The 22,622-nt window shown below is 52.4% G+C and overlaps 1 protein-coding gene across 2 annotated transcripts in view; it reads right to left on the reverse strand.

The window, feature by feature from the left end:
* The window catches only part of MLLT1 (MLLT1 super elongation complex subunit), a 73,442-nt gene that overhangs the window by 45,590 nt on the left and 5,230 nt on the right, over positions 1-22,622 (reverse strand). For both annotated transcript variants that reach the window (XM_030807775.1, XM_030807776.1), the window contains exons 2-3: positions 18,482-18,662; positions 6,022-6,104 (exon numbers count right to left, since the gene is read on the reverse strand). In XM_030807775.1, coding sequence (XP_030663635.1) covers positions 6,022-6,104; positions 18,482-18,662 — 264 coding nt within the window. The remainder of the gene's footprint in view (positions 1-6,021; positions 6,105-18,481; positions 18,663-22,622) is intronic.

A 22,622-nucleotide genomic window follows, 5' to 3' on the forward strand; every position in this document is an offset into this window, starting at 1 on the left:
ACACAATGGGACCCCATCTCTACAAAAACAATAAAATTAGCTGGATGTGGTGGTGCATGCCCGTGGTCCCAGCTACCTGGGAGGCTGAGGTGGGAGGACTGCCTGAGCCCAAGAGGTCAAAGCTACAGTGAGCCATGATTGCACCACTGCACTCCAGCCTGGGTGACAGAGCAAGAGTCTGACAAAAAAAAAAAAAAAGAAAGAAAAGGCGGGGCACGGTGGCTCACGCCTGTAATCTCAGCACTTTGGGAGGCCGAGGTGGGTGGATCACGAGGTCAGGAGATCCAGACTATCCTGGCTAACACAGTGAAACCTGGTCTCTACTAAAAAAAACAAAACATTAGCCAGGCGTGGTGGCAGGCACCTGTAGTCCCAGCAACTCGGGAGGCTGAGGCAGGAGAATGGCGTGAACCCGGGACGCAGAGCTTGCAGTCAGCCGAGATGGCGCCACTGCACTCCAGCCTGGGCGATAGAGCAAGATTCCGTCTCAAAAAAAAAAATAATAAAATAAAATAAAAATAACCTTCCTATACAACTACAGTCATCAAAACAGTACAGCACCAGCATAAGCACAGACACATAGACCAATGAAAAGAATTCAGAGTCCAGTTTTAAACCCCAAATCTATGGCCAGCCGATTTTCAACAAGGCTCTAACACCACTCGATAGCAAAAGAACAGTCTCTTCAATGAATGGTGCTGGGACACCTGGAAAACCACATGCAAAAGAATACTGTTAGACCCCCACCTCGCTTCATATATGAAAGTTCACTCGAAAATGGATCAACTATCTAAGTATAAGGACTACAAATATGAAACTGGTGTAAATAAACATGGGACAAATCTTCATGACCTCAGATTTGGCAATGGAGTCACAGATTTGACACCAAAGGTGTGAGCGACAAGAGAAAACAGATAAATAGAATTTCATAAACATTTAAAACATTCATGCAACAAGGGACATTATCAGGGCTGGGTGTGGCAGCTCACGCCTGTAATCCCAGCTAGTTGGGAGGCTGGGGTGGGAGGATTGCTTGAGCCTAGGAAGTCAGGGTTACAGTGAACCAAGATCACACCAAGATCACTGCACTCCAGCCTGGGCAACAGAGTGAGACCCTGCTCAAAAAGCAGACATTATGAAGAATGTAAAAAAAAAAAACAACAAAAAACAAAAAAGAAACCTAAAAAAGGGGATAAGATATTTGAAATCACATACCCAAAATATTTAAAGAACTTCTATAACACAACAACAAAAACAAACAACCTAATTCAAAAGTGGACAATCGGCTGGGCATGGTGACTCACGCCTGTAATCCCAGCACTTTGGGAGGCCAAGACAGATGGATCACTTGAGATTGGGAGTTCGAGACCAGCCTCGCAAACATGGAGCAACCCCATCAGTAATAAAAATACAAAAATTAGCCGGGTGTGGTGGCGGGAGCCTATAATTCCAGCTACTTGGGAGGCTGAGGGAGGAAAATCACTTGAACCCAGGAGGCAGAGGTTGTAGTGAGCCGAGATGGCACCACTGCACTCCAGCCTGGCCAAAAGAGTGAGACTCCATCTTGGAAAAAAACAAAAATGGGCAATGGATATATCTAGACATTTCCCAAGAAAGAGATACGTGCAGCCAGCAAGCATGTGAAAAGATGTGAAACATCACGGGTCATCAAGGAAATGCAAATAAAAACCTCAACAGTTACCGCTCTATACCCTAGAGGATGGCTATAATTTTTAAGAAACAGAAAACAAGCATTGCTGAGGATCTGAAGAAACAGGAACCCTCACACATTGCTGGTGGAACTATGACAGGATCCAGCCATTGGAAAACGGCTTAGCAGCTCCTCAGAAAGCTAAGCAGAAAATTATTGTATGAGCCTGCAATTCCATTCCTAGGTGTATACACCCAGAGGAACTGAAAACGGGCACTCGAACAAGTACAAACACACACACACACACACACACACACACACACACACACACACACGTTCACAGCAGCACTATTCCCCATAGCAAATGGGTAAGAAACAGCCCAAACGTCTATCCACAGATGAATGGATAAACACAGAATGGTATAGCTGTCCATCATTCTGCATAGATTCCATACTTTTGAATTTACCTCCTCACTGAAGTTCATTTGCAAACCCCAAACTGATACTGTCAGCTTTCACAGTCATTTGCAGACACACCCAGAACAGCAAAAAGGTTGAGTTGCCCAACACGCATGTTCCCAGCAGATGTCAAGCAAGGCAACGCTGTCGTCTTGCTTCAGAAAAACTTCACAACACACATGTATTACTTTGCAATCAGATGAGGCCTTCCAAATTCTTTTTCCTTGAGAGAAAGGAGTGATTTTTCTGTAAAAGGACATCCTACCAACAGGTCAAACAAAATGTGGCCTCAGTTAAGTTCTAGTGCCTAACACTGCATAAAGCACAATTGCTTCATTTTACAGGAGATGCCATATTCAAGGTCAAGTGCACTTGCTGAAAAACTCTCACACTTATACAAGAATAGAGCTGTCTGAGAAAGCACCTTTTCTGCTCCGGTCTTAGAGCCACACTCACCGGAGAAGCCAAACAACATCTTTTTCATCACAGGACCTTCAACCTCCTTTGGGCCCTCTGAGGTCTGAGGCTCCCTTTCTCCACTGAACTTCCTTGCCCAGATTGACTGGAAGGAGCCGATACTATCTCAACAATGAACGGATGAAATGCCTACTACGTGCCAGGCCCCGGGCCAAGTGCTGCACCTGCTGTCTCCCTCTTAATCTTCCTGACGCCTGAGAAGCAGACGCAGCCAGAAACCCCATCTTATGGATAGACAAACTGAGGCCCAGAGGAGTGACCCACCCACGGTGACACAGCCAGGCTCTGAGATTGAACCCTGGCGTGTCCACTTCCAAACTGTGGTCTCCATAGCTCTCTCCCTACCCGGTCTGGACACACCAGCGCCTCCCCAAACCCACGCCGTCACCAACCTCTGTTTACTCCTTATTCCACTTACCTGACCTCCCACCGAGGAGAAAGCCATGGCTAGCCACCAAACATGAGCCCTGGCAACACCAGGTAGAAAAACCGCCAGCAAACCCATGCACTATGACCCTGTCCCTAATCGTGTTCCGAATCCTGCAGCCATGACGCACTCCTATCCCTGGCACCGAAACTCATCAAGCACTGTCATTCTAGGTCATGCCTGTCTCAGGTATTTGGACAACTGGTGTGTGTTTACTAAGAGCTGGTTCCAATCCTAGCTCTGCCAACTTCTGAGGCTTGACCAAGTGACTCGGGATCCAGGATCTCCTCCACCTGTGGACAGCACACACACCACTGCCGCTGTGAGGAGGAACTGCATCCCTGACCCTTGCCATGGGGCCACTGGTACTCCCGGTGCAGGACCCTCTACAACCACCCCAGGAAGAGAGGGTTCCCAGGCAATGGGGCACATAGTACACTGAAGCAGCTGGCCTCTGTCCTGAGAGAGAGGGAGCGCTGCGATTCTCAGCACAGGCTCATGGCAGAACTCCGGGCCCAGCTACGCGGCTTCTGCAGGAATTATTCAGACAAATAAACACCAAGAAACAAGACATTAAAAAAAAAAAAAAAAAAAAAACAGAAAAACTGGCCATTCTCCAAAAGGGCTCAATGAAAGCACATGCTGAGATTTGAAAAACCTGCTACATCTAAAATGGGAGAATTTTACTATATGTAAATTATACCTCGATAAACTAGACTTAAAGAAATTATCTTAACCCAACAATGTTACCATGGGTTGCTGGAAGTGCACACGCTCCTGCTGAAGGGCACCGAGGGAGCTGGCACCACGCTTGGGGCCTTTCAGAGGAACCAGGCAACAGGCGCTCTAGAGGAACATGGGGTCCCATGCCCGCCATGCAACCACACGCCCCCACACCTAAATGAAGCCCCTAGGATCCCGAAAGAGCAGGCAGGGATTCAGAGAGGGCTCTCCGCCCTCTCGACACCCCCACACAGGGGAGGATGCTGGGCCCAGTAGTGACAATCCTATGGTCAAAGGGCCCCCCGCTCCCTTTCTGTATAGGGCCAGGATGCAAGGGTGGAGCCTCAGGAACTCAGGACACAAACAGCCCTGGAATCTGCATTTCTGACTCAGTTGAGTGCTGCAGGACACAGCAGGTGGGGGCACCTGAGCGGCAGCCACTTAGGGCCCCTGCTGCGCTGGGCACGGTGGCACCACACAGTATGGGTTTCTGCCACACTTGGGAGCGGCTGGCCTGCATCTCGCCTGAAGTTGCCCCTACTGAGCAAGGATGACAAGCAGCAAACAGCACTGGCCAGGCCCCGCCCCACCTGCCTCCAAATCCACGGGCAGCCCACGGCGGAGCCAGGCTGCAGCTGCAGCCCCTTGCCTGAGGATGCTAGGAAGTAGAATGGATGCCACCAGTCCCCAGGTGGCTGAAGGCCGTGTCAGGGACCAGACAGGTGTCTGGCAACACAGAAAACCTCACTGAGCTTGGGCACAGTGGCACGTGCCTGTAGTCCCAGCTACTTGGGAGGCTGAGGTGGGAGGATTGCGTGAGCCTGGGAGGTTGAAGATACAGTGAGCTATGGCTGCACCACTGCACTCCAGCCTGGGCAACAGAGCAAGACCTTGTCTCTAAAAACGAAAAAAAAAAAAAGGCTTGCTGGCCCAAACTGCTTCTGAACCTCAGAGGACCTTAATCTAAGTCACCCCAGAGGGGAGTTTAAACTGCCTATACAGACGGTGGCCCCACAACCCACCCGCTAGAATACCAGTGCCCGGGCTGTGAAGCACCTTCACAGATGGGCTCGAGCAATCCCCTCAACCACCCCAAGAGGGGGCTGCTGTTCTCATTCTCCTTCCACACACTCACTGGATGGACCTGGGGAGACTGGGAGCCCGGGGACACACCTGGCAGGGGGGTGGCCCCACAGGCCCAAGGGCAGGGACCACTCACCCCTCAGGAGGCCCACTTGCAGGCAGGTTCAGCTCTTCTCCCAGCGGGGCCTCAATCCCAACAAAGCCTCAGAATGACCTAGGTTTCTGTGAACTGGACCCCGGGCGAGGCCTTGCATCTGAAACCGGCCAAGTTGTACCGGCTGAAATGTCACCCGGCTCCTAGGAGGGCAACACGCCAAATGCCTCTTCTCAAGGCCCTTTGTGCCAGGGGATTTGTGGAAAAGTGGAATAGCAGCCACAGAGCCCGGCACCACCAGGTACAAACCAGGGACTCAGTAACCAAGCAGGGCGGCATCCGCAGGCCTCCCAGGGACACCTCCTTCCCCAGCGCTGCCTCCATGCCAGGCCAGCTGCACTTGTGGGAAAGCAGCCGGCCATGGACAAGCCAGGAGCCAGGAAATGTCACCGCTGGCCCTGTGGTGACACCTGGGAGGAGGAGCAAGGGCAGGCTCTGAGTTGTTTTAATCATTAGGCCAAAAAAAAAAAAAAAAAAAGTGAAGAACTACAGATGAAAGAAAAGAAAACAAAACCCGCTGGACTCCCACCACCCGGATGACCCACGCCAACATTCTGGATAGGGATAACTCCTTTCTCCTTTAAGTATTATATACGTAGCTTGCTTCGTTAATTCTGAAGGTTATCAAAGATTCTGCCCAAAAGACGCACCGTAATTGGACCGTAATCAGATATTTAAGCTATTTCCCGATCTCAGTCACTACACACAGCCCGGTTATTAACCCTTTAGGACCGTCGAGGAAGCTGGCCCTGACAGGGGATGTCACTGCTGGCACATTTTCTAGGCAACTGGACAGGAGGTAGCCCAGCAGCTCCCCTAGAGAAGCAGACCAAGGGGCACGCCCACCTGCTGTCACGAACCCACCCGTATCCTGGTCCCTGACGTCTCCAGGAATGGAGATGGCGACCAGCACTCCCTGCAGCACTCACTGGAACGCCTGTGCACGGGCAGTGGCCAGGTCTCCGGCCTGTTTTGTGAACTGCCGTGGCACCCGGAGCAGGGGTCCCCACAGAGAGGCATCCTGCTTGCTCCCCTCGGGGATCCTACCTTGTTTTTGAAGTGCACCTCGATGGGCATGATGAAGCCAGCGTACCCCGACTCCTCTACTTTGTAGGGGGGCTCCTTGCACACTAAAAAGAAAAGGAAGAAACACACCCATCAGCTTCCTGCCTGTTTCAGGCCCAGCCGCCAGTGGCAGTACCGCACCCCTCAACCCCACCACCTCCTCACAGGGGCTTGGCTGGCCTCTCAGGGGGTGGCTTTTCAGGAGGTTGAGGCTCCCTGACAAGGTTGACTTCCACGGCAAAGGGATCTTAGGAATAAAACAGCAGGGAAGAGGAGAAGAAAGGAGACTTGGCCACCGGCGCGGTCGGCAGAGAGTGATAAGGAACGTTAGCCTGTCATCGGGACACTTGCGCCTGCAGAGGACGAGGAGGCTGAGGCCAGAGAAGGCTGCACAAGTTCACCCGACTTGGGTCGATGTCGGTAAGCGTGACCTGGGTGAGGCGTGAAACCCAGCAGGGAGGGCCACATGCTCTACTGTCACCGCCTCCAGCACAGGGGCTGAGCACCTGCTGCACCACGGACACATGTGCTGGGAGACGGGGGAGCCCCAGGTGGCTGGGACCCTCCTCCTGGGTTCTAGTTTAGCACCTAATAAGAGCATTCCCAAGTGACGTGAACAAAACCCCACTGACCCCAGAGATTAAAAAAGAAAAAAAAAAAAGGCCAGACACGGTGGCTCACACTTACTTGTAATCCCAGCACTTTGGGAGGCCAAGGCAGGCTGATCACTTGAGGTTAGGAGTTCGAGACCAGCCTGGCCATCATGGTGAAAACTTGTCTCTACTAAAAATACAAAAATTAGCCAGGCATGGTGCGGGCACCTGTAATCCCAGCTACTTGAGAGGCTGAGTTAGGAGAATCTCTTGAACCCGGGAGGCAGAGGTTGCAGTGAGCCGAGATCGCACCACTACACTCCAGCCTGGGCAATAGAGCGAGACTACGTCTCAAAAACAAACAAACAAAAACCAGGCATAGTGCCTTATGCTTGTAATCCCAGCACTCTGGAAGCTGAGGCAGGACAATCACTTGAACCCAGGAGTTTGAGACCATCCTGGGCAACACAGTGAGATCCTGTCTCTATAAGAAATTAGCCAGGAGTGCTGGCATGCGCCTGTGGTCCCAGAGGCTACTCGGGGGGCTGAGGCGGGAGGATTGCTTGATCCCAGGAGGTAGGATCGTGCCACTGCACTCCAGCCTGGGTGACAGAGCGAGACCCTGTCTCAGAAACAAAAACAAAAACAAAAAAAAACTGAAATGAACAAATAGCAAAATACACGTAAAATAATCTCCTATAATCTCATTCCCCAGAATAAACCACCAATGTTTTGACCCATATGTTGTTTCTAGGAAAGTACCATGGAAGCAGTGTCTTCTCACTTTTAAGAAAACATCTAGAGCCATAGAGATCAAATCCCGCATCCCTCGCTTTCCCCTCCAGATGCAACTATGACTGGGAAACAGGAAAAACTCCTGGCCACTGTGTGTCAGTTTTATTCCCCAGTTTACTGAGGTCTGGCTGACAGGTTAAGAAGCTGCATATATTTAATGTCCACCTCTCGATGAGTCTGGGGATGTGTGTACATCTGTGAAACGATCGCCACCACCAAGGCCGTGAACACATCCATCACCTCCCAAAGTTTCCTTCCGCTCTCTCTGTTTTGTCTTTGAAGACCATTTAGTTGCCCTCTTAGCAATTTTAGTGTATGCTACGGTATTGTCAGCTATCGGGACTCTGCTATATAGTAGATCCAGAACTTACCTTGCAAAACCGAACAACAGTACCTTCTGACTATCACCTCCTCGTCCCCCAGCCCCTGGCAGCCACCCTCCTACTCTCGGCTTCTCTGAATGTGACTGTTTTAAATGCTGCATGTATGTGAGATCATGCAGTCTCTGTCTTCCAGGTCTGGCTTTCTTTCTTTGCTTGTTTGTTTTTCAGAGACGGAGTCTCACTCTCACCCTGGCTGGAGAGCGGTAGTGCAATCTCGGGTCACTGCAACCTTCGTCTCCTAGGTTAAAGCAATTATCCTGCCTCAGCCTCCCAAGTAGCTGTAATTACAGGTGCCCGCCACCACGTCCAGCTAATTTTTGTATTTTTAGTAGAGACAGGGTTTTGCCATGTTGGCCAGGCTGGTCTTGAACTCCTGACCTCAAGTGATCCACCCACTTCCACCTCCCAAAGTGATGGGATTCCAGGTGTGAGCCACTGTGCCCAGTCGGTCTGGCTTCTTTCACTTAGCATAATGCTCATTGCTAAAACTCTTCATACACACATATTTGCACTAGTAAGGTAATTCTTAAGTGGGTCAGAAATTGCTAGAAAACTGGCCAGGCACGGTGGCTCACGTTTGTAATCTCAGGACTTTGGGAGGCCGAGGTGAGCGATCACCTGAGGTCAGGAGTTCGAGACTAGCCTGACCAACATGGCAAAACCCCATCTCTACTAAAAGTATAAAAATTAGCTGGGCGTGGTGGCAGCCGCCTGTAATCCCAGCTACTCAGGAGGCTGAGGCAGGAGAATCTCCTGAACCCAGGAGGTGGAGGTTGCCTGTAATCCCAGCTACTCAGGAGGCTGAGGCAGGAGAATCTCCTGAACCCAGGAGGTGGAGGTTGCAGTGAGCCGAGATCGCGCCAGTGCACTCTAGCCTGGGCGACAGAGCAAGACTCCATCCCGAAAAAAAAGAAAAAACAAAACCAAAGAAAGATTCGCTTGAGCCTGAAAGGTAGAGGCTACAGTGAGCTGAGGTCACACAACTGCACTCCAGCCTGGGAGACAGAGTGAGACCCTGTCTCAGAAAAAAAAAAAAAGAAAGAAAGAAAGACATTGCTAGAAAACAATATGATTTTTAAAATTAAAACCATAAGATTTTTCTTTTTTGATTTGAGACAAGGTCTCGCGCTGCTGCCCAGGCTGGAGTGCAGTGGCGTGATCACAGCTCACTGTAGCCTCAACCTCCCAGGATTAAGTGATCCTCTCACCTCAGCCTTGCACTAGTTGGGACTACAGGCACACACCACCAATGCCTGGCTAATTTCTGATATTTTGTACAGATAGGGTTCCAACATGTTGTCCTGCCTGATCTCCTGAGCTCAAGTGATCCACCTGCCTTCGCCTCCCAAAGTGCTGGGATCACAGGCCACTGCATCTGGCCAAGAGTTTTCTTAAAAAACAAACAAAAAACCTCTCAACTCTCAAAGATTCTCAAATATCTCCCTAGTGTATCACACGTAACTATGCAAACAAGATCTATCAGTAGCGTAGATTTGGAGTGATGACCTGGGGCCCTCGAAGACAGGGCTGAGTGGACAGCCTTGCACAGGGCCCGTGCCTAAATGCCGCGGCTGTGCAAGGCTTGCTCAACTGGAGCGAGGTGGGCACAGCCTCCCCAGAGACCAACCGTAGCCCTGGCTGCCCTGCTGGGAGCTCTGAACACCACTGCCTGACATCAGGGTCTGCACACGAATCACCACGCTCCCAAACAGCAGTAGAGACGACATCCATTCATTCACTCATTCACTCCACCACTATCTGTGTCAGACAGAGTCAGAGGCTGGGATGGTCACAGAGGCCAAGAAGATGCCCCTGGCTGGCCGGGTGGCTCACGCCTGTCATCTCAACACTTTGAGAGGCTGAGGCGGGAGAATCACAAGGTCAGGAGTTCCAAACCAGCCTGACTGACATGGTGACACCCTGTCTCTACTACAAATACAAAAATTAGCCAGACATGGTGATGCGCACCTGTAATCCCAGCTACTGAGGAGGCTGAGGCAGGAGAATCGCTTGAACCTGGGAGGCAAAGACTGCAGTGAGCCGAGATCGCACCACTACACTCCAGCCTGGGCGACAGAGTGAGACTCCATCTCAAAAAAAAAAAAAAAAAAAAAGAAGAAGATGCCCCTGGCCTTTAGTGCTTACTCCCGGGGGAGTCATCACCCTCAGACCAACACTCGCCCCGTGGTGAGGAGCAGCCCCGCCTGCAGTGCCATTCTGGCTCTATAGGGAGCACGTGCAGCCTGAGGGAGGCCGGCCCAGGTGCCTGGGCTCCAGTGTCCATTCCAGTCTCCTTCCTGCTCCTCTGACATCCCACCAGGATGCTGGACAGGGGACCTCCAATGATGAGGCCCACCCTACACCAACCCCCCCACACCTTCCCCCGCAACTCGCCACTCAGGACCCAGCTGCCCACCACTGGCCCTAGACCCCAGCCCACTGCACTCCTCTCTAGAGGCTCACCTGTGGCTATCAAGTCCACCCCAAAGCCCCTCTGGAATTCGACCCTGCCCCGGTGCCATGCCTTTCTCTTCCAGCCTCAGGCTCCTTCCTAGGCACCTTCTGCACTGGGAATGATCGATCCTCTGACTGCAAATCTGACTGTGCCCACTGAGGGAGGGCTCCCCGTTGTCCTCTGCAACCTACAAGGTGCCTTCCGCCTCAGCTCTGCGCAGCTCAGCCCCAGATCCCACGATCCAGCCACACTGAGCCTCTCGGATCCACAGATCACTTCCTCTGGGAGCCCTGCTCTGAGCTTCCACAGGCTCCCTGGTGTGTGTCCTGTACCCCTCAACTGCAGGACTTCTGCGCTCACTCTGCTTGTCTCCCTCCATCCCCACCTCTAGACCATTAGCTCCATCTCACTGAGTGTGACATCCCCAGGGCCTGGAATGGGACCTAACACTTCCTTTCAGAGGCATTTCATACTATTAAATACTGCCAAGCTGGTCTACAGTGCAGCATGGGGCCGGGTGTGGTGGCTCATGCCTGTAATCCCAGCACTTTGGGAGGCTGAGGAAAGTGGATCACTGGAGGCCAGTTCGAGACCAGCCTGGCCGACGTGATGAAACTCCATCTCTAATAAAAATACAAAAATTAGCTGGGTATGGTGGTGCACACCTGTAATCCCAGCTACTCAGGAAGCTGAGGCAGGAGAATCACGTGAACCCAGGAGGCAGAGGTTGCAGTAAGCGGAGATTGTGCCACTGCACTCCAGCCTGGGTAACAGAGTGAGACTCCACTAAAAAAAGTAATAAATAAATAAAGTGTGGCATGGGGCCAGGCACCTGAATACTTAATCCGAACCTGGGGAGGAAAGTGGAGGCAGAACAGAGGAAGGGTGGCCTGTCCCCAGCAGAGGAGGCACGGGCATGGGCAGTGGCCTGGGATTCACTCTCAGACTCCACCCATGCCTCATCTTCTCCCCACTCGCCCATAGTCTGAATCCCACACAGCCACAACCCCCACAGCAGGGCCACCTCCTTCGAGAAACAGCCCCACGTCCCTCGGCCTCTGACTTCCAGGTCACATGCTTCCCAAATCTACTGTCACATCTTATCTCATTGTCCCCACCCCTGCAAGGAAGGAATCCTGTCCTGTGACGGGTACTCCGAGCCTGGAGAACTTCTATCCCCCCAGTCAGCCCCAAGAGGGACGACAGTTGGCTGAGTGCCGGGGACAGGCTTCAGTCCAACCGGGGAGACCAGGGAGATGCACCGGCCCACCTCCTGCCTGAGAGCCCACACGAAGCAAGAGGACAGGAGTAAGGCGTGAGAGTGAAGGCCGGAGGGAGGAGATTCAAGCCACCTGCGAGTCTCTGAAAGGAATTTGGACGAGGACACGATGGGCAAGGGGCAGGATAAGGAAGCGACGGCTCAGAGTCTGCCATGGGGGCACTGCAGGGCAGGGACAGCCACTGATGCCAGAAGGCTAAAGGTCCTGGACTGGCTGAGCGGAGGGCAGGAGTGAGGATGAAAGCTGGGGGAGGGAAAGGGAGCACGGTGGGGAGGAGGGAAAGGGAGCACGGTGGGGAGGAGGGTGGGAGCAGGGGAGTGACTGCCACTGCAGGGCCTGAGCTTCTCCCTGGGGTGACAGCAATGTTCTGGAATTAGACAGCAGTGATGGAATCACTGGTCATGGCCGCACAACTATGTGAATATACTGAAAACGCTAACTGTACACATTACAAGAGTGAATTTTATGATGTGTAAATTACATCTCCATAAAGCGGTGATTAAAAAAAAAAAAGGGCAAACTGAAAGGCTGCGTTGAGGACAGGAGCCCTGGGATCCCTCCCTCCCGCCCATCCTCCTTCCTGCCTATCCCTCCCCGCCCCTCCCCACCCCAGGAAGTTTCAGGTTTCCCTCTGGAGAAATTGAGATGGTTCTGTGTCTCAAGGAGCCAACTATCTGGGGGAAGCTGAAGCTTGTAGCGTGGAAACCAGACCCCGAGGAAGGCCTTACTCATTAGGAAATCAAGAGGCCCGTGAGCCTTCAGGCCTGTGGATAGGCAGAACCCACCCTCCCATCACAGAATGCTCAGGAGCTCCCACCAGGAGGAAAGAGCACGAGGAAACATAATTTGGAGACCACAGAGAGCTTGACAAAAAGAAAGCAAAAAAAATAAAAACCAAGAGTCAATGTCCTCAGATTCAAGGAGATATATAGCCAACAAATAAAAATAAGATACTTCTAAAAGGGGAAATTACAGCCAGGCACCACAGCTCACACCTGTAATCCTAGGCACTCTGGGAGGCCGAGGTGGGAGGATCACTTGACACCAGGAGTTCAAGGCCAACCTGGACGACATTCTCTACTAAAAATACAAAAAATTAGCCAGGCGTGGTGGTGCGCACCTGTAATCCCAGCTACTCGGGAGGCTGAGGCACGAGAATCGCTTGCACCCAGGCAGCGGAGGTTGCAGTGAGCCGAGATAGTGCCACTGCCCTCCAGCCTAGGTGACCGAGCGAAACTCTGTTAAAAAAAAAAAAAAAGAAAAAGAAAAGAAAGAAAATGAGGATCCCAGAAAGAAAAAAAGAGAGGAAATAAACAGATGGAAGGAAACTGTCAAATAAATAGAAGGAAACTTTCAGAGCTAAAATGAAGGACACTCAAATGTCACAAAACATAGTGAACAGCAGAAAAAAAAAAAAAAACCCATGATGTCATAAAGCAAGCGTCCTAAAAACATCCTAAATGTTTCCACAGAAAAAAACAGGTCACATATAATGGGATGAGGACCGAATGGCATCAGACTTTCCAGAAGATACTAACACAACGCCTTCATAGCGCTAAGTGATATATGCTCCCAAAATGTTTGGGAGCAGGAGTGTTGTGAATTTGGGATTTTTCAGACTTTGGAATATTCGCATTCCTCTGGTTCAGCATCCCTAACCCGAAAATCCAAAATCTAAAATGCTCCAGTGAGCATTTCTGAGCATCACATCAGCACTCAAAAAGTTTTGGATTGGCTGGGTGCAGTGGCTCCCGCCCGTAATCCCAGTACTTTGGGAGGCCGAGGAAGGCGGATCACCTGAAGTCAGGAGTCCAAGACCAGCCTGACCAACATGGAGAAACCCCATCTCTAATAAAAATACAAAATTAGCAAGGTGAGGTGGTGCACGCCTGTAATCCCAGCTACTTGGGAGGCTGAGGCAGGGGAATAGCTTGAACCCGGGAGGCAGAGGTTACAGTGAGCCAAGATCGCGCCATTGCACTCCAGCCTGGGCAACACGAGCGAAACTCCGTTTCAACAACAACAACAAAAGTTTTGGATCTTGGCCAGGTGCGATGGCTCATGCCTGTAATCTTGGCACTTTGGGAGGCCGCAGCGGGCAGATCACGAGGTTAACAGATTGAGACCATCCTGACCAACATGGTGAAACCCTGTCTCTACTAAAAATACAAAAATTAGCCAGGGATGGTGGTGGGGGCTTGTAGTCCTAGCCACTCAGGAGGCTGAGGCAGGAGAATCGCTTGAACCCGGGAGCCGGAGGTTGCAGTGAGCCGACAATGCGCCACTGCACTCCAGCCTGGGCAACAGAGTGAGACTCCGTTTCAAAAAGTTTTGGATCTTAAGCCGGGCATGGTGGCTCACGCCCGTAATCCCAGCATTTTGGGAGGCCGAGGCGGGAAGATTTTAAGCCCAAGAGTTCAAGACCAACTTGGGCAACATGGTGAAATCCCGTCTCTACAAAAAACAAAAAAATTAGCTGGGTATGGTGGCGGGCCAGTAGTCTCAGCTACTTGGGAGGCTGAGGCAGGAGAACTGCTTCAGCCCAAAGGTCAAGGCTGCAGTAAGCTGTGATCGCAACACTGCACTCCAGTCTGGGTGGCAGAGTGAGATTCTGTCTCCAGAAAAAAAAAAAAAGTTTTGGATTTTGGATTTTCAGCTTAGGGATTCTCGACCTGTAATTCCCAAACCACAAAACTACACGCAACCAACCAACCACTCCACTGTGAGAAGAGAATAATGGCATTTTCAAACATGCTAGGACTCAAAGGGTTTACTGCCCATGTCTTTCTTTTAAAATTTCTTTTTTTTTTTTTTTTTTTTTGGAGACAGAGTTTCTCTGTCACCCAGGCTGGAGTGCAGTGGTGCAATCTCGGCTCACTGCAACCTCTGCCTCCCAGGTTCAAGTGATTTTCCTGCCTCGGCCTCCCGAGTAGCTGGGATTACAGGCACCCGTCACTGCCCCTGGCTAATTTTTTGTAATTTTAGTAGAGATGGGGTTTTGCCATGTTGGCCAGACTGGTCTTGAACTCCTGACCTCAGGTGATCCAACCTGCCTTGGCCTCCCAAAGTTCTGGGATTACAGGCATGAGCCACTGCGCCCAGCCAGAAATGTCTTAAGTAATCTCTTGGAATATTACTTGAGAAACTGCTCTACCAAAACAAGAAAATAAACCAAAACACAGGCCGATAAACAAACCTCAGGAGAACAGGAGAGAAAAGGCCCAGGGTGGTGGCTAAAGGGGTGGCTGGAGAAGAGTCCGTTGTGATTAGAGAAGGAAGGCACAGAGAACCAGCATGAAACACTCAGAGGACTTTACAAAACAAACAAGCTAGAAAGCCAGGTAAGGCGGCTGACACCTGTAATCCCAGCTACCCCTGAAGCAGAGGCGGGAGGACTGCTTGACCCCAAGGAGTTGGAGTCCAGTCTGGGCAACATAGTGACACCCCATCTCTAAAAGAATTTTTTTTTTTTTTTTGAGACATAGTTTTGCTCTGTCGCCCAGGCTGGAGTGCACTGGCATGATCTCGGCTCACTGCAACCTCTGCATCCCGGGTTCAAGCAATTCTCCTGCCTCAGCTTCCCGAGTAGCTGGGACTAAAGGCACGTGCCATCACAGCCGGCTAATTTTGTTGTATTTTTCGTAGAGACAGGGTTTCAGCATATTGGCCAGGCTGGTCTTGAATTCTTGACCTCAGGTGATCCACCCGTCTCGGCCTCCCAAAGTGCTGGGATTACAGGCATGAACCACCGTGCCCGGCCAAAAAATTAAAAAAAAAAAAAAAAATTCCACAGAATAAATGAAATGATTGACAGAATGGGGGGAAAATGAAGGTATGCTAAAGATACAATGCAAAAAGGAGAAGAGGGTATTCCAAAAGCCACAGACCAAATGTGAAGCAAGCTACAACAGAGCCAAATTTTAACCAAAAATGACCAAAAAGAACCCGTTTCACATGGACCTGACTTTGAGCCTTCTCTCTGGAGTGGCCCAGAGTTCAGGACACGGGAAACAGAGGCTGAATGAAGTCCTGCTGTCCCAACCAGCCTGATGGTGACAGCGTCAAACATGTCAACGCTGCCTACTGCTAGTTCCCAACTCTTACAGTCAATCTATAATTGGGGAGCGAAGCCCTTGGTCTTTGTCAACAAGCTTAACAACGTCCACTGTAGCCTCAAAAGGAGGGGTGCAGCAGGGTCAAAAAAAGACAGGGTACTGGTGGCCTTGCCTTCCTCAGTGGAGAGTCAGAAAACACTAACAAAAGCTGACCAGGTCCAAGGGTCCATTCAGTCATCAAACACTTAATAAGCACCTACTGTATCCCTGCAGGCACCGAGCATGTAGCAGCAAACAAAACTGACAGAAACCTCTTACTTGGGGTGGGGAGAGGGATGGACAAGATAAAGAAGTAATATGTACAAGATGTTAAGATGGTGCTAAGGAGAAAACCAAAGCAGAAAAAAAAAGGCTAAGAAGCATATGGCTGTGTGGGTATATTGGGCAAAGAAACTGTGATTTAGCCCAGGCAGCCAGAGGACTCCCTAAAAAGGGTGACGTGGGACTCTTCTGTGAAGGATCCCAAAGGTAAACAGGCTCACATCATCATTCAAAGTCACAAAGACAACCAACGCAAAAGCGAGTCACTGGACAATTAAAAACTTAGAGAAGACAGTGGATAAAAGGGGTACTTTGGGATAAATTCTAACCCTTCAAGCTGGTAAATCAGTAAGTATTCTCTACATTTAAAAAATCAAGAAATAAGAAGCAAATGAGCTAGTGTTAAGAAGAGTCCAGAGAGGGCTAGGAAGACAGCCCTAGGGAGGGAGGACTAAGGAGGCCAGGAACAGCAACTTTGTACCTTACATGTTTCTGCCCTATTTGATTTGTGATAATGTAAGCCGGAGCGGAAGTAAAAGATACTTTTTAAGTACCTCAAGTATCAATCCAGAGGCTGGAGTGCTCTAAGAGGTTCACTCCCTCTCTAAAGTTTTATTCAATGCAACAAGAGTGCGAGCTGGAAATTTACTTTCTGATACATTTGATGGGGACGCTATCTGCCTCCAGGCACCACAGACAGACTGCAACAAACAGGGCTCAGCTACTAATTTAAAGGCCGCCTGCAAACTGACACTGAAACCTGGCATGGTGGCATGCGCCTGCCAGGAGCTCAGGACCAGCCTGGGCAACACAACAAACAAAAAACAAAAAAGTAACCCTTGAGAGTGAGCCCCACTCACCACCCCATCTTCCAGGTACTTGGAGAAGGTGCTGTGTCAACGTGGTGGGGAACAAAGGTGAAATCAACAGCCTCAAAGTGGATAGAAATCAGCGTCCAGGGCCCATCCCTGTGCTCCGGGGACAGAGAAAAGGGGAGGGGTGAGGGGGTTGGTGAAGGAGAAGTGGAGTGGATGCCACCAGAGAAAGGAAAGAGGGCCTGGTGCAGGAGGAGCAGCCAGGCTCCTGCTCTGCCAACGTGGCGCGAAAGCAGCCACAGGCGACACCTACACAGGCGGGCATGGCCGTGCACCAATAAAAACAGGCGGCACTGGCAGTGGCTGGACCCAGCCCACAGGCCAGCCTGCCCACCCTGCTGTAAGCACAGGCAGCGGCCTGCCCCCTGGGCCTGCCTCCCCGTCTGCAGAAGAGGGCTGTGGCGAGAAGAAAACGCGATCTTGCGCACGAAGGGCTGGCCAGGAAGTTCTCGATAGATGGCATGTGTCCCCACGATTAGGAAGCGCTTTATAAACATCTGCCGCTGTTAGAAGCCTCTGCGGCCATCCTCTAAGAGGCTTAGAGAGGGAGGAAGGAAAAGGGGAGAAGGTAAAGACTCAGGAAACGAGAAATGCAGAGGGAAAGGGGAGCCGCAGGCTGAGGGAATCGCAGGTGGGCATCCCTTCAAAATGACAAGCCTCTACTGCTGCCAACGCCCGTCACTTCCCCGCTAGGCTGCAAACCACTTACAGGCTCAGGGCCAGGGTCCCGGGTCCTGGGTCCCGGGAAGCTCTTGCTTCAACCTAAGCACACCCACGCTTGTGCACGGCTCACCTCCCGTGGCACCTGGAGCTCCCGGGACCCCCATATTGCACAGTAGAGGGGTCACCAGCCCAGCCAGGGCTCTTCCCACCCTGAAGTGCTTTGCTACAGAAAGTCCCTCATTCCTTTACCAAGACATCGCCCAAGAAGCATTTATCGAACCCCTGTGATGTGCCGGGCTCCGGGCTTCACGCTGGGGACTCAGCGGTAAGAAAAGCAGACACGGCCCCAGCCCTGATGGCGCTCACCAGACCACCACCTCACTCTCCGATTCCCCACCACAGCCTTCCCCTAGGGTTCGCTTCCCCAGGAGGGCGTCCCTGATCATAAACTGGGTGAGTTCCTGCCTGTGCCCCATCACACTGCACCCTCCAGGAAGGCCAGGGCCCCCACGCCACAGGTGGAGACGCTGACAGAATACATGACTGAGGCACTCGTGCTCAATCAATGACAGCCTGAGGCTTGAAGGGAGAGGGAAGACATGGAAGAGAAAAGACAGTGGTGACATGAGCTCCCGCATTCTTTCTGTCCCAAATATTGGGAATTCTTCACACGGCACCCCCAAGCAAACACAGGCCCGGTCGGCAACTTCCTGATCACTCACCAGCCAGCTGACTTCACCTGTCCCACTCATGCCAACCTGGCTGTGCTCCCTGGCTGCTTCCCAGAGCCCGGGTCTAAATCATGACACGACAGACCGCCACCACCTCCTTCAGTTTTTCCTACGACTAACTCAACAGCTGGAGGTGACACGGCTCCAATGCCCCCACGCCGAGGGACGCAAGCCGGAACCTCATGGTTGGAGGGGTCCTGCTGCTCCTGAGGGTGGGGTGGAGCCTGGCCTTGGGAGGAGTGAAGTCAGATGGGTCCGTGCTGTGGGCACTCAGGGCTTGAGGCCACTCACCGCGTCTGGGCTTGGGGAAGCTGTCGTGCAGCCAGAAGACCACCTTCTCCACGAAGTGCTGGATGTCACATTGCTCAGGGCCGCGGACAAACACCATCCAGTCGTGAGTGAACCCCTCCGTGGTGGGCTTCTTGCGCAGTTGGGCGCGATGCCCCAGCTCTAACCTCACCTGGACGGTGCACTGGAGGAGAGAGAGGTGGGGAGACGAAGTCAGCACACGCCTCCAGGCAGGGGACTGTCCCCTCACCCACAGAGAACTTTCGATAAAGACCCCCAGCAGTGCAATACGCTCTCAACCCAGTGAGCAGCACACAGACGGCTTCCTATCGCACCAGCACCTTGCCGCAGATGCCCCGTGCCTTCTCCCCTCCGTACTCCCACACAGGCCCCCCGTCTCCTCTCATCCACCCCCTTATCCTCAATTCCACCTGCACAGCCTCCTCACCGGTCCCCAGCTCAGCCTAGCTCACTCCTGCCTCAGGGCCACCGCACTGGCCTACGATCCTCTGCTCCTGAGACTTCCCACGCTGGCGCCTCTTGTCACTGGGCTCTCAGCTTGACTGTCCCTCTGCAGGGAAGCCTCCCCTGATCACCGATCCAAAAGCATCCACCACCGCTCCCATCACTCTTTATCATAGAGGATGCTCTTCCGAGCACTTTCATTATCAAAAGTCATCTTGCTGATGGCTGTTGGTGTCTCTGCCACCTAAGCTTGTTGACTCCAGCATTTTCATTCCCACGCACGCATCACAGCGCCTCCCGGAGGCCCCTCTCCTTCCCCTAAGTCATCAGCTACAACACTGGCTTTCAGTTTCAAAAGCAGAATGGGAGGTTCCCGAGAAGAAGGCAGAGGCCAGCCTGCGGCCCCCTGGTGACCGGTCCCAGGTGGACCCATGGCCTGGGCAGCCCAGCTCCCTCCGCTGAGCACATGTCATGTCTGACACTTTGCTCTGAAATACAAGGCAGCTCAGGCCAGTTCCACGCCACTGAACACAAAGCTGCATGCCTTCAAAACACTCTTCATACCTAGGTTGGCCAAAACCACCAACAGGGAACCTACAGTAAATATCCACTCTGCTCTGTAAAAACCTCCCCAGACTTTTCATAGATACGGCCCTGACACCTACTATCAAATACAAGAATGTTACAAAATAAAGCAGCGGCCAAGTGCACACTTGCTTCTAAGTGCTGAGATAGCCGGGAGCCAGCCAGACCATGGCCTGAGTCCCACACCCTCCCCTGACAGAGCCGCCCTCCCGGGCCCCAGACCAGACAGCTCCCATCTGCGCCTTTCCACACCATCGCTCGGCATCTGGCCAGGTGTGTCCCAGTGGCTGCAATCCCTCCAGTACCTGTCTCTTCTTTGGCATTTCGAGGCCCCGTTCAGACCCCGCCACCTGGCTGAGTGCCCCGGCGCCTGGCCGGCTTCCCTCCCTCTCCGTCCCCCTCTCTGAGCTCTCAGTTGTCACGCGATGGAGCTGCCGGGGCAGGCAGATCCTATCGCCCCCACCCCCGCCCGCCATGTTAAAGCTTTCCATGGCTTGTCACTCCCTCAGAAGGAAGCCCGAGCCCCGCGCACATCTTCCACGCGTGTATTTTCTCAAGTCTGAGACACTCGTCTCTTTTCACGTCCTAACCCTTTTGAAGTCAGAGTCCAGCCTGCACACACAGGCGCACACGTGCACACACACACACACAGAAGCTGCTCCTGAGTTGGTGGTGCTGTCCTGGTATCTCAGAGTCCCAGAACCGAGGAAATGCAGGAAACGCACACATTCCAGTTCAATCCTACAGCCAGCCCCAGACACACCAGGAACAGCCACCCCATCTCTCTTCATCTCTTCTAGTGCCGCAGCCTGGGTGCTCTAAGCTCATTTCAAAACCCTACTCATCTCAAGTCCTGGCTCACACGCTGCCCTTTCCAGGGCCCTTTCTGGTAGCCACACTGGAGACCAACCCTGAGTCCCCACAGAAGCCTGTGGGCAGCTCCACGGGAGCCCCTTCATCCCATCCCCTGCTCCTGGGTTGTTGACACAGCCCCCAGGGCCCCTGTGAACTCTCTGAGAGCAGGGACTATGTCTTGTTCGTCTTCTTAGCCTCTATCTTGAAACCACGGGACAGGAGGCCCGGACGATGCTGGATTAATTAAACCAGAGAGCCTCTCAGGTCAGGGAGTTCTGAATGCTGCTTTCAGAGACAGCAGGGCCATGGTGGCAGATAAGGACAGGCCAGTTCCAGCGTGTGGAAGAACTGGCCGGAGAGGCTGAGGGTCTGTGTGCACAGCAAGCCAGGTATAAGAAATGAGGCGGAGGTGTGCATTTTCTATTTGGCAACTTAAAAAGTAAATTAAAACATGTACATGATACAGATATACAATTTTTGTCAACTAAAAATTAATTTTTAAAAGGAAATGGGGCAGAGGGGATTCCCTTGGCTCAGGACGACTGTCCCTCTGGAGTTCCCTGGGAAAAGAGGGCAGGGGCTCCCTAGGGACCAGGCACACTGCAGGGGGTGCCTGGGATCAGGCCGGAGACAAAAGAAATAACCCGTCCTAAGTGGCTGACGGATATGGGAAACGGTCTTGGAGTCAAAGCCCCCCCCGCCCCCGGCCCTCTGTGTAAGGCCTGGGGTGCAGGCAGAAAAGGGCGAATGGCAAACTAACAGCAACTCAAGCCTATGAGGAGGCAACCAGAGGGAGTGGCTGGAAAAAGGGTGAACACAGCCCGAAGCCACAGAACTGACAGGACCCGAGGGTGGAGGACATTCAGGTGACTCCAAGATCCGGGCAGCAGGGACATCGACGACCCCAGTGTGGGAAGAAAGTGGGGATGGACGGAAGATCAGGCGCACTCATAAACCCCCGGCGCTGCGGATTCATGAGGATCTCAGGTAAAAGTGCCCCCACCAAACACGCAAGGTGAGGGCTGAGCGTCGGCCTGGCAATACTCAGGCCAAGCACGGGCATCTGCCTGAACAGCACCGCATTCCAGCAAACCCAAAACAACACTGACATCAGCCCCAAGCGGCTGTGACCACCCTCTATGCTTACACGCGTGGGCCTCTGCCTTTTTCTCTAGAAAACTCCTGCTGGGAGCATTACCGGTGAAAACTAAATGGACATACACATCATGGGAACAGCACCAGGATGCGGGAGAACGACCCCTGCTTCTGTGGAGCTAACTCCCACACAATGACAGTGTCTCCTCGGAATCGCTTATTCACTGACCCGGCCACTCAGACCTCGGCCGACTTCCCAGCATTTTTGATGACAGGGAGTTCCTACTCAGGGCACGCAGGCGGCAGAGCAGTTATTGTGAAAGAGTGAAAGACCGCGGTTCCACTGGAGAGGGGGAGGATGGAAGCACCAGAACTCCACCGCAGTGGCCAAAGTAAACAGGAAGGTTCCGAGGCAGCGATGGGTAATCTTTGCAGCCGGCAGGCCAGGCCCAAAGCGCTGCCCGGGCGACATGGATGCCCTGGGGGCTGGCGCCAACTTGAGCCTCAACACCCACTGTTAAGGGCACACCCCAGACTCGGCCAACAGATGCAAAGTTCGGGCGCCTGGCCTGCTGCACCCAGGGGACTGTGGAGCGCTGAGGGGGGCACTCCCCGGAAGGGGGGGATAACAGTCTCTGCTGTTGTAGTAAAAAAGGAATCATGGATTCAGTAAGACGCTCAAGCCACGTCAATGGGAGGCAAGAAGTGGAGCCCCGGCCAACGCCTTTGACTTGTCAGGTCATGATAATTTATTAGCACAGCTAAGCCAATTCCATAGCCAAGGGTAACCACCCCCTTCCCCCACGCCACCTGGACTCTTTCCCTGCCCATTAGGACCAAAGAACTGAAGCTAATCAATTAGCTGTCTCTCTAGGAAGGGTGCCTGGCTGCAGAGGTTAAGTGACAGGCTCTCCAGAATGTCTTAGAATGAATAATCTGATTGGTCAGTAGCTCTCCCCCAACTTTATCCCAGCAAGTTCCTTCAAGGCACCAGGAATGCCTGCTGCTGGGAGGCCACTTTTTTGGAACCTCTGGAATGGATGGCTGGAAACGAGCCAGGGGGCTGTGGTCTCAGGGATTTCCACTTCCCTGCACCTCTGGGACCACCCTGACACCCACTCCCCAACAAAAGCCCAGGATAAAG

Source organism: Nomascus leucogenys, unplaced genomic scaffold (assembly GCF_006542625.1).
Source record: "Nomascus leucogenys isolate Asia unplaced genomic scaffold, Asia_NLE_v1 Super-Scaffold_241, whole genome shotgun sequence".
In the NCBI taxonomy this organism is placed as follows: Eukaryota; Metazoa; Chordata; class Mammalia; order Primates; family Hylobatidae; genus Nomascus; species Nomascus leucogenys.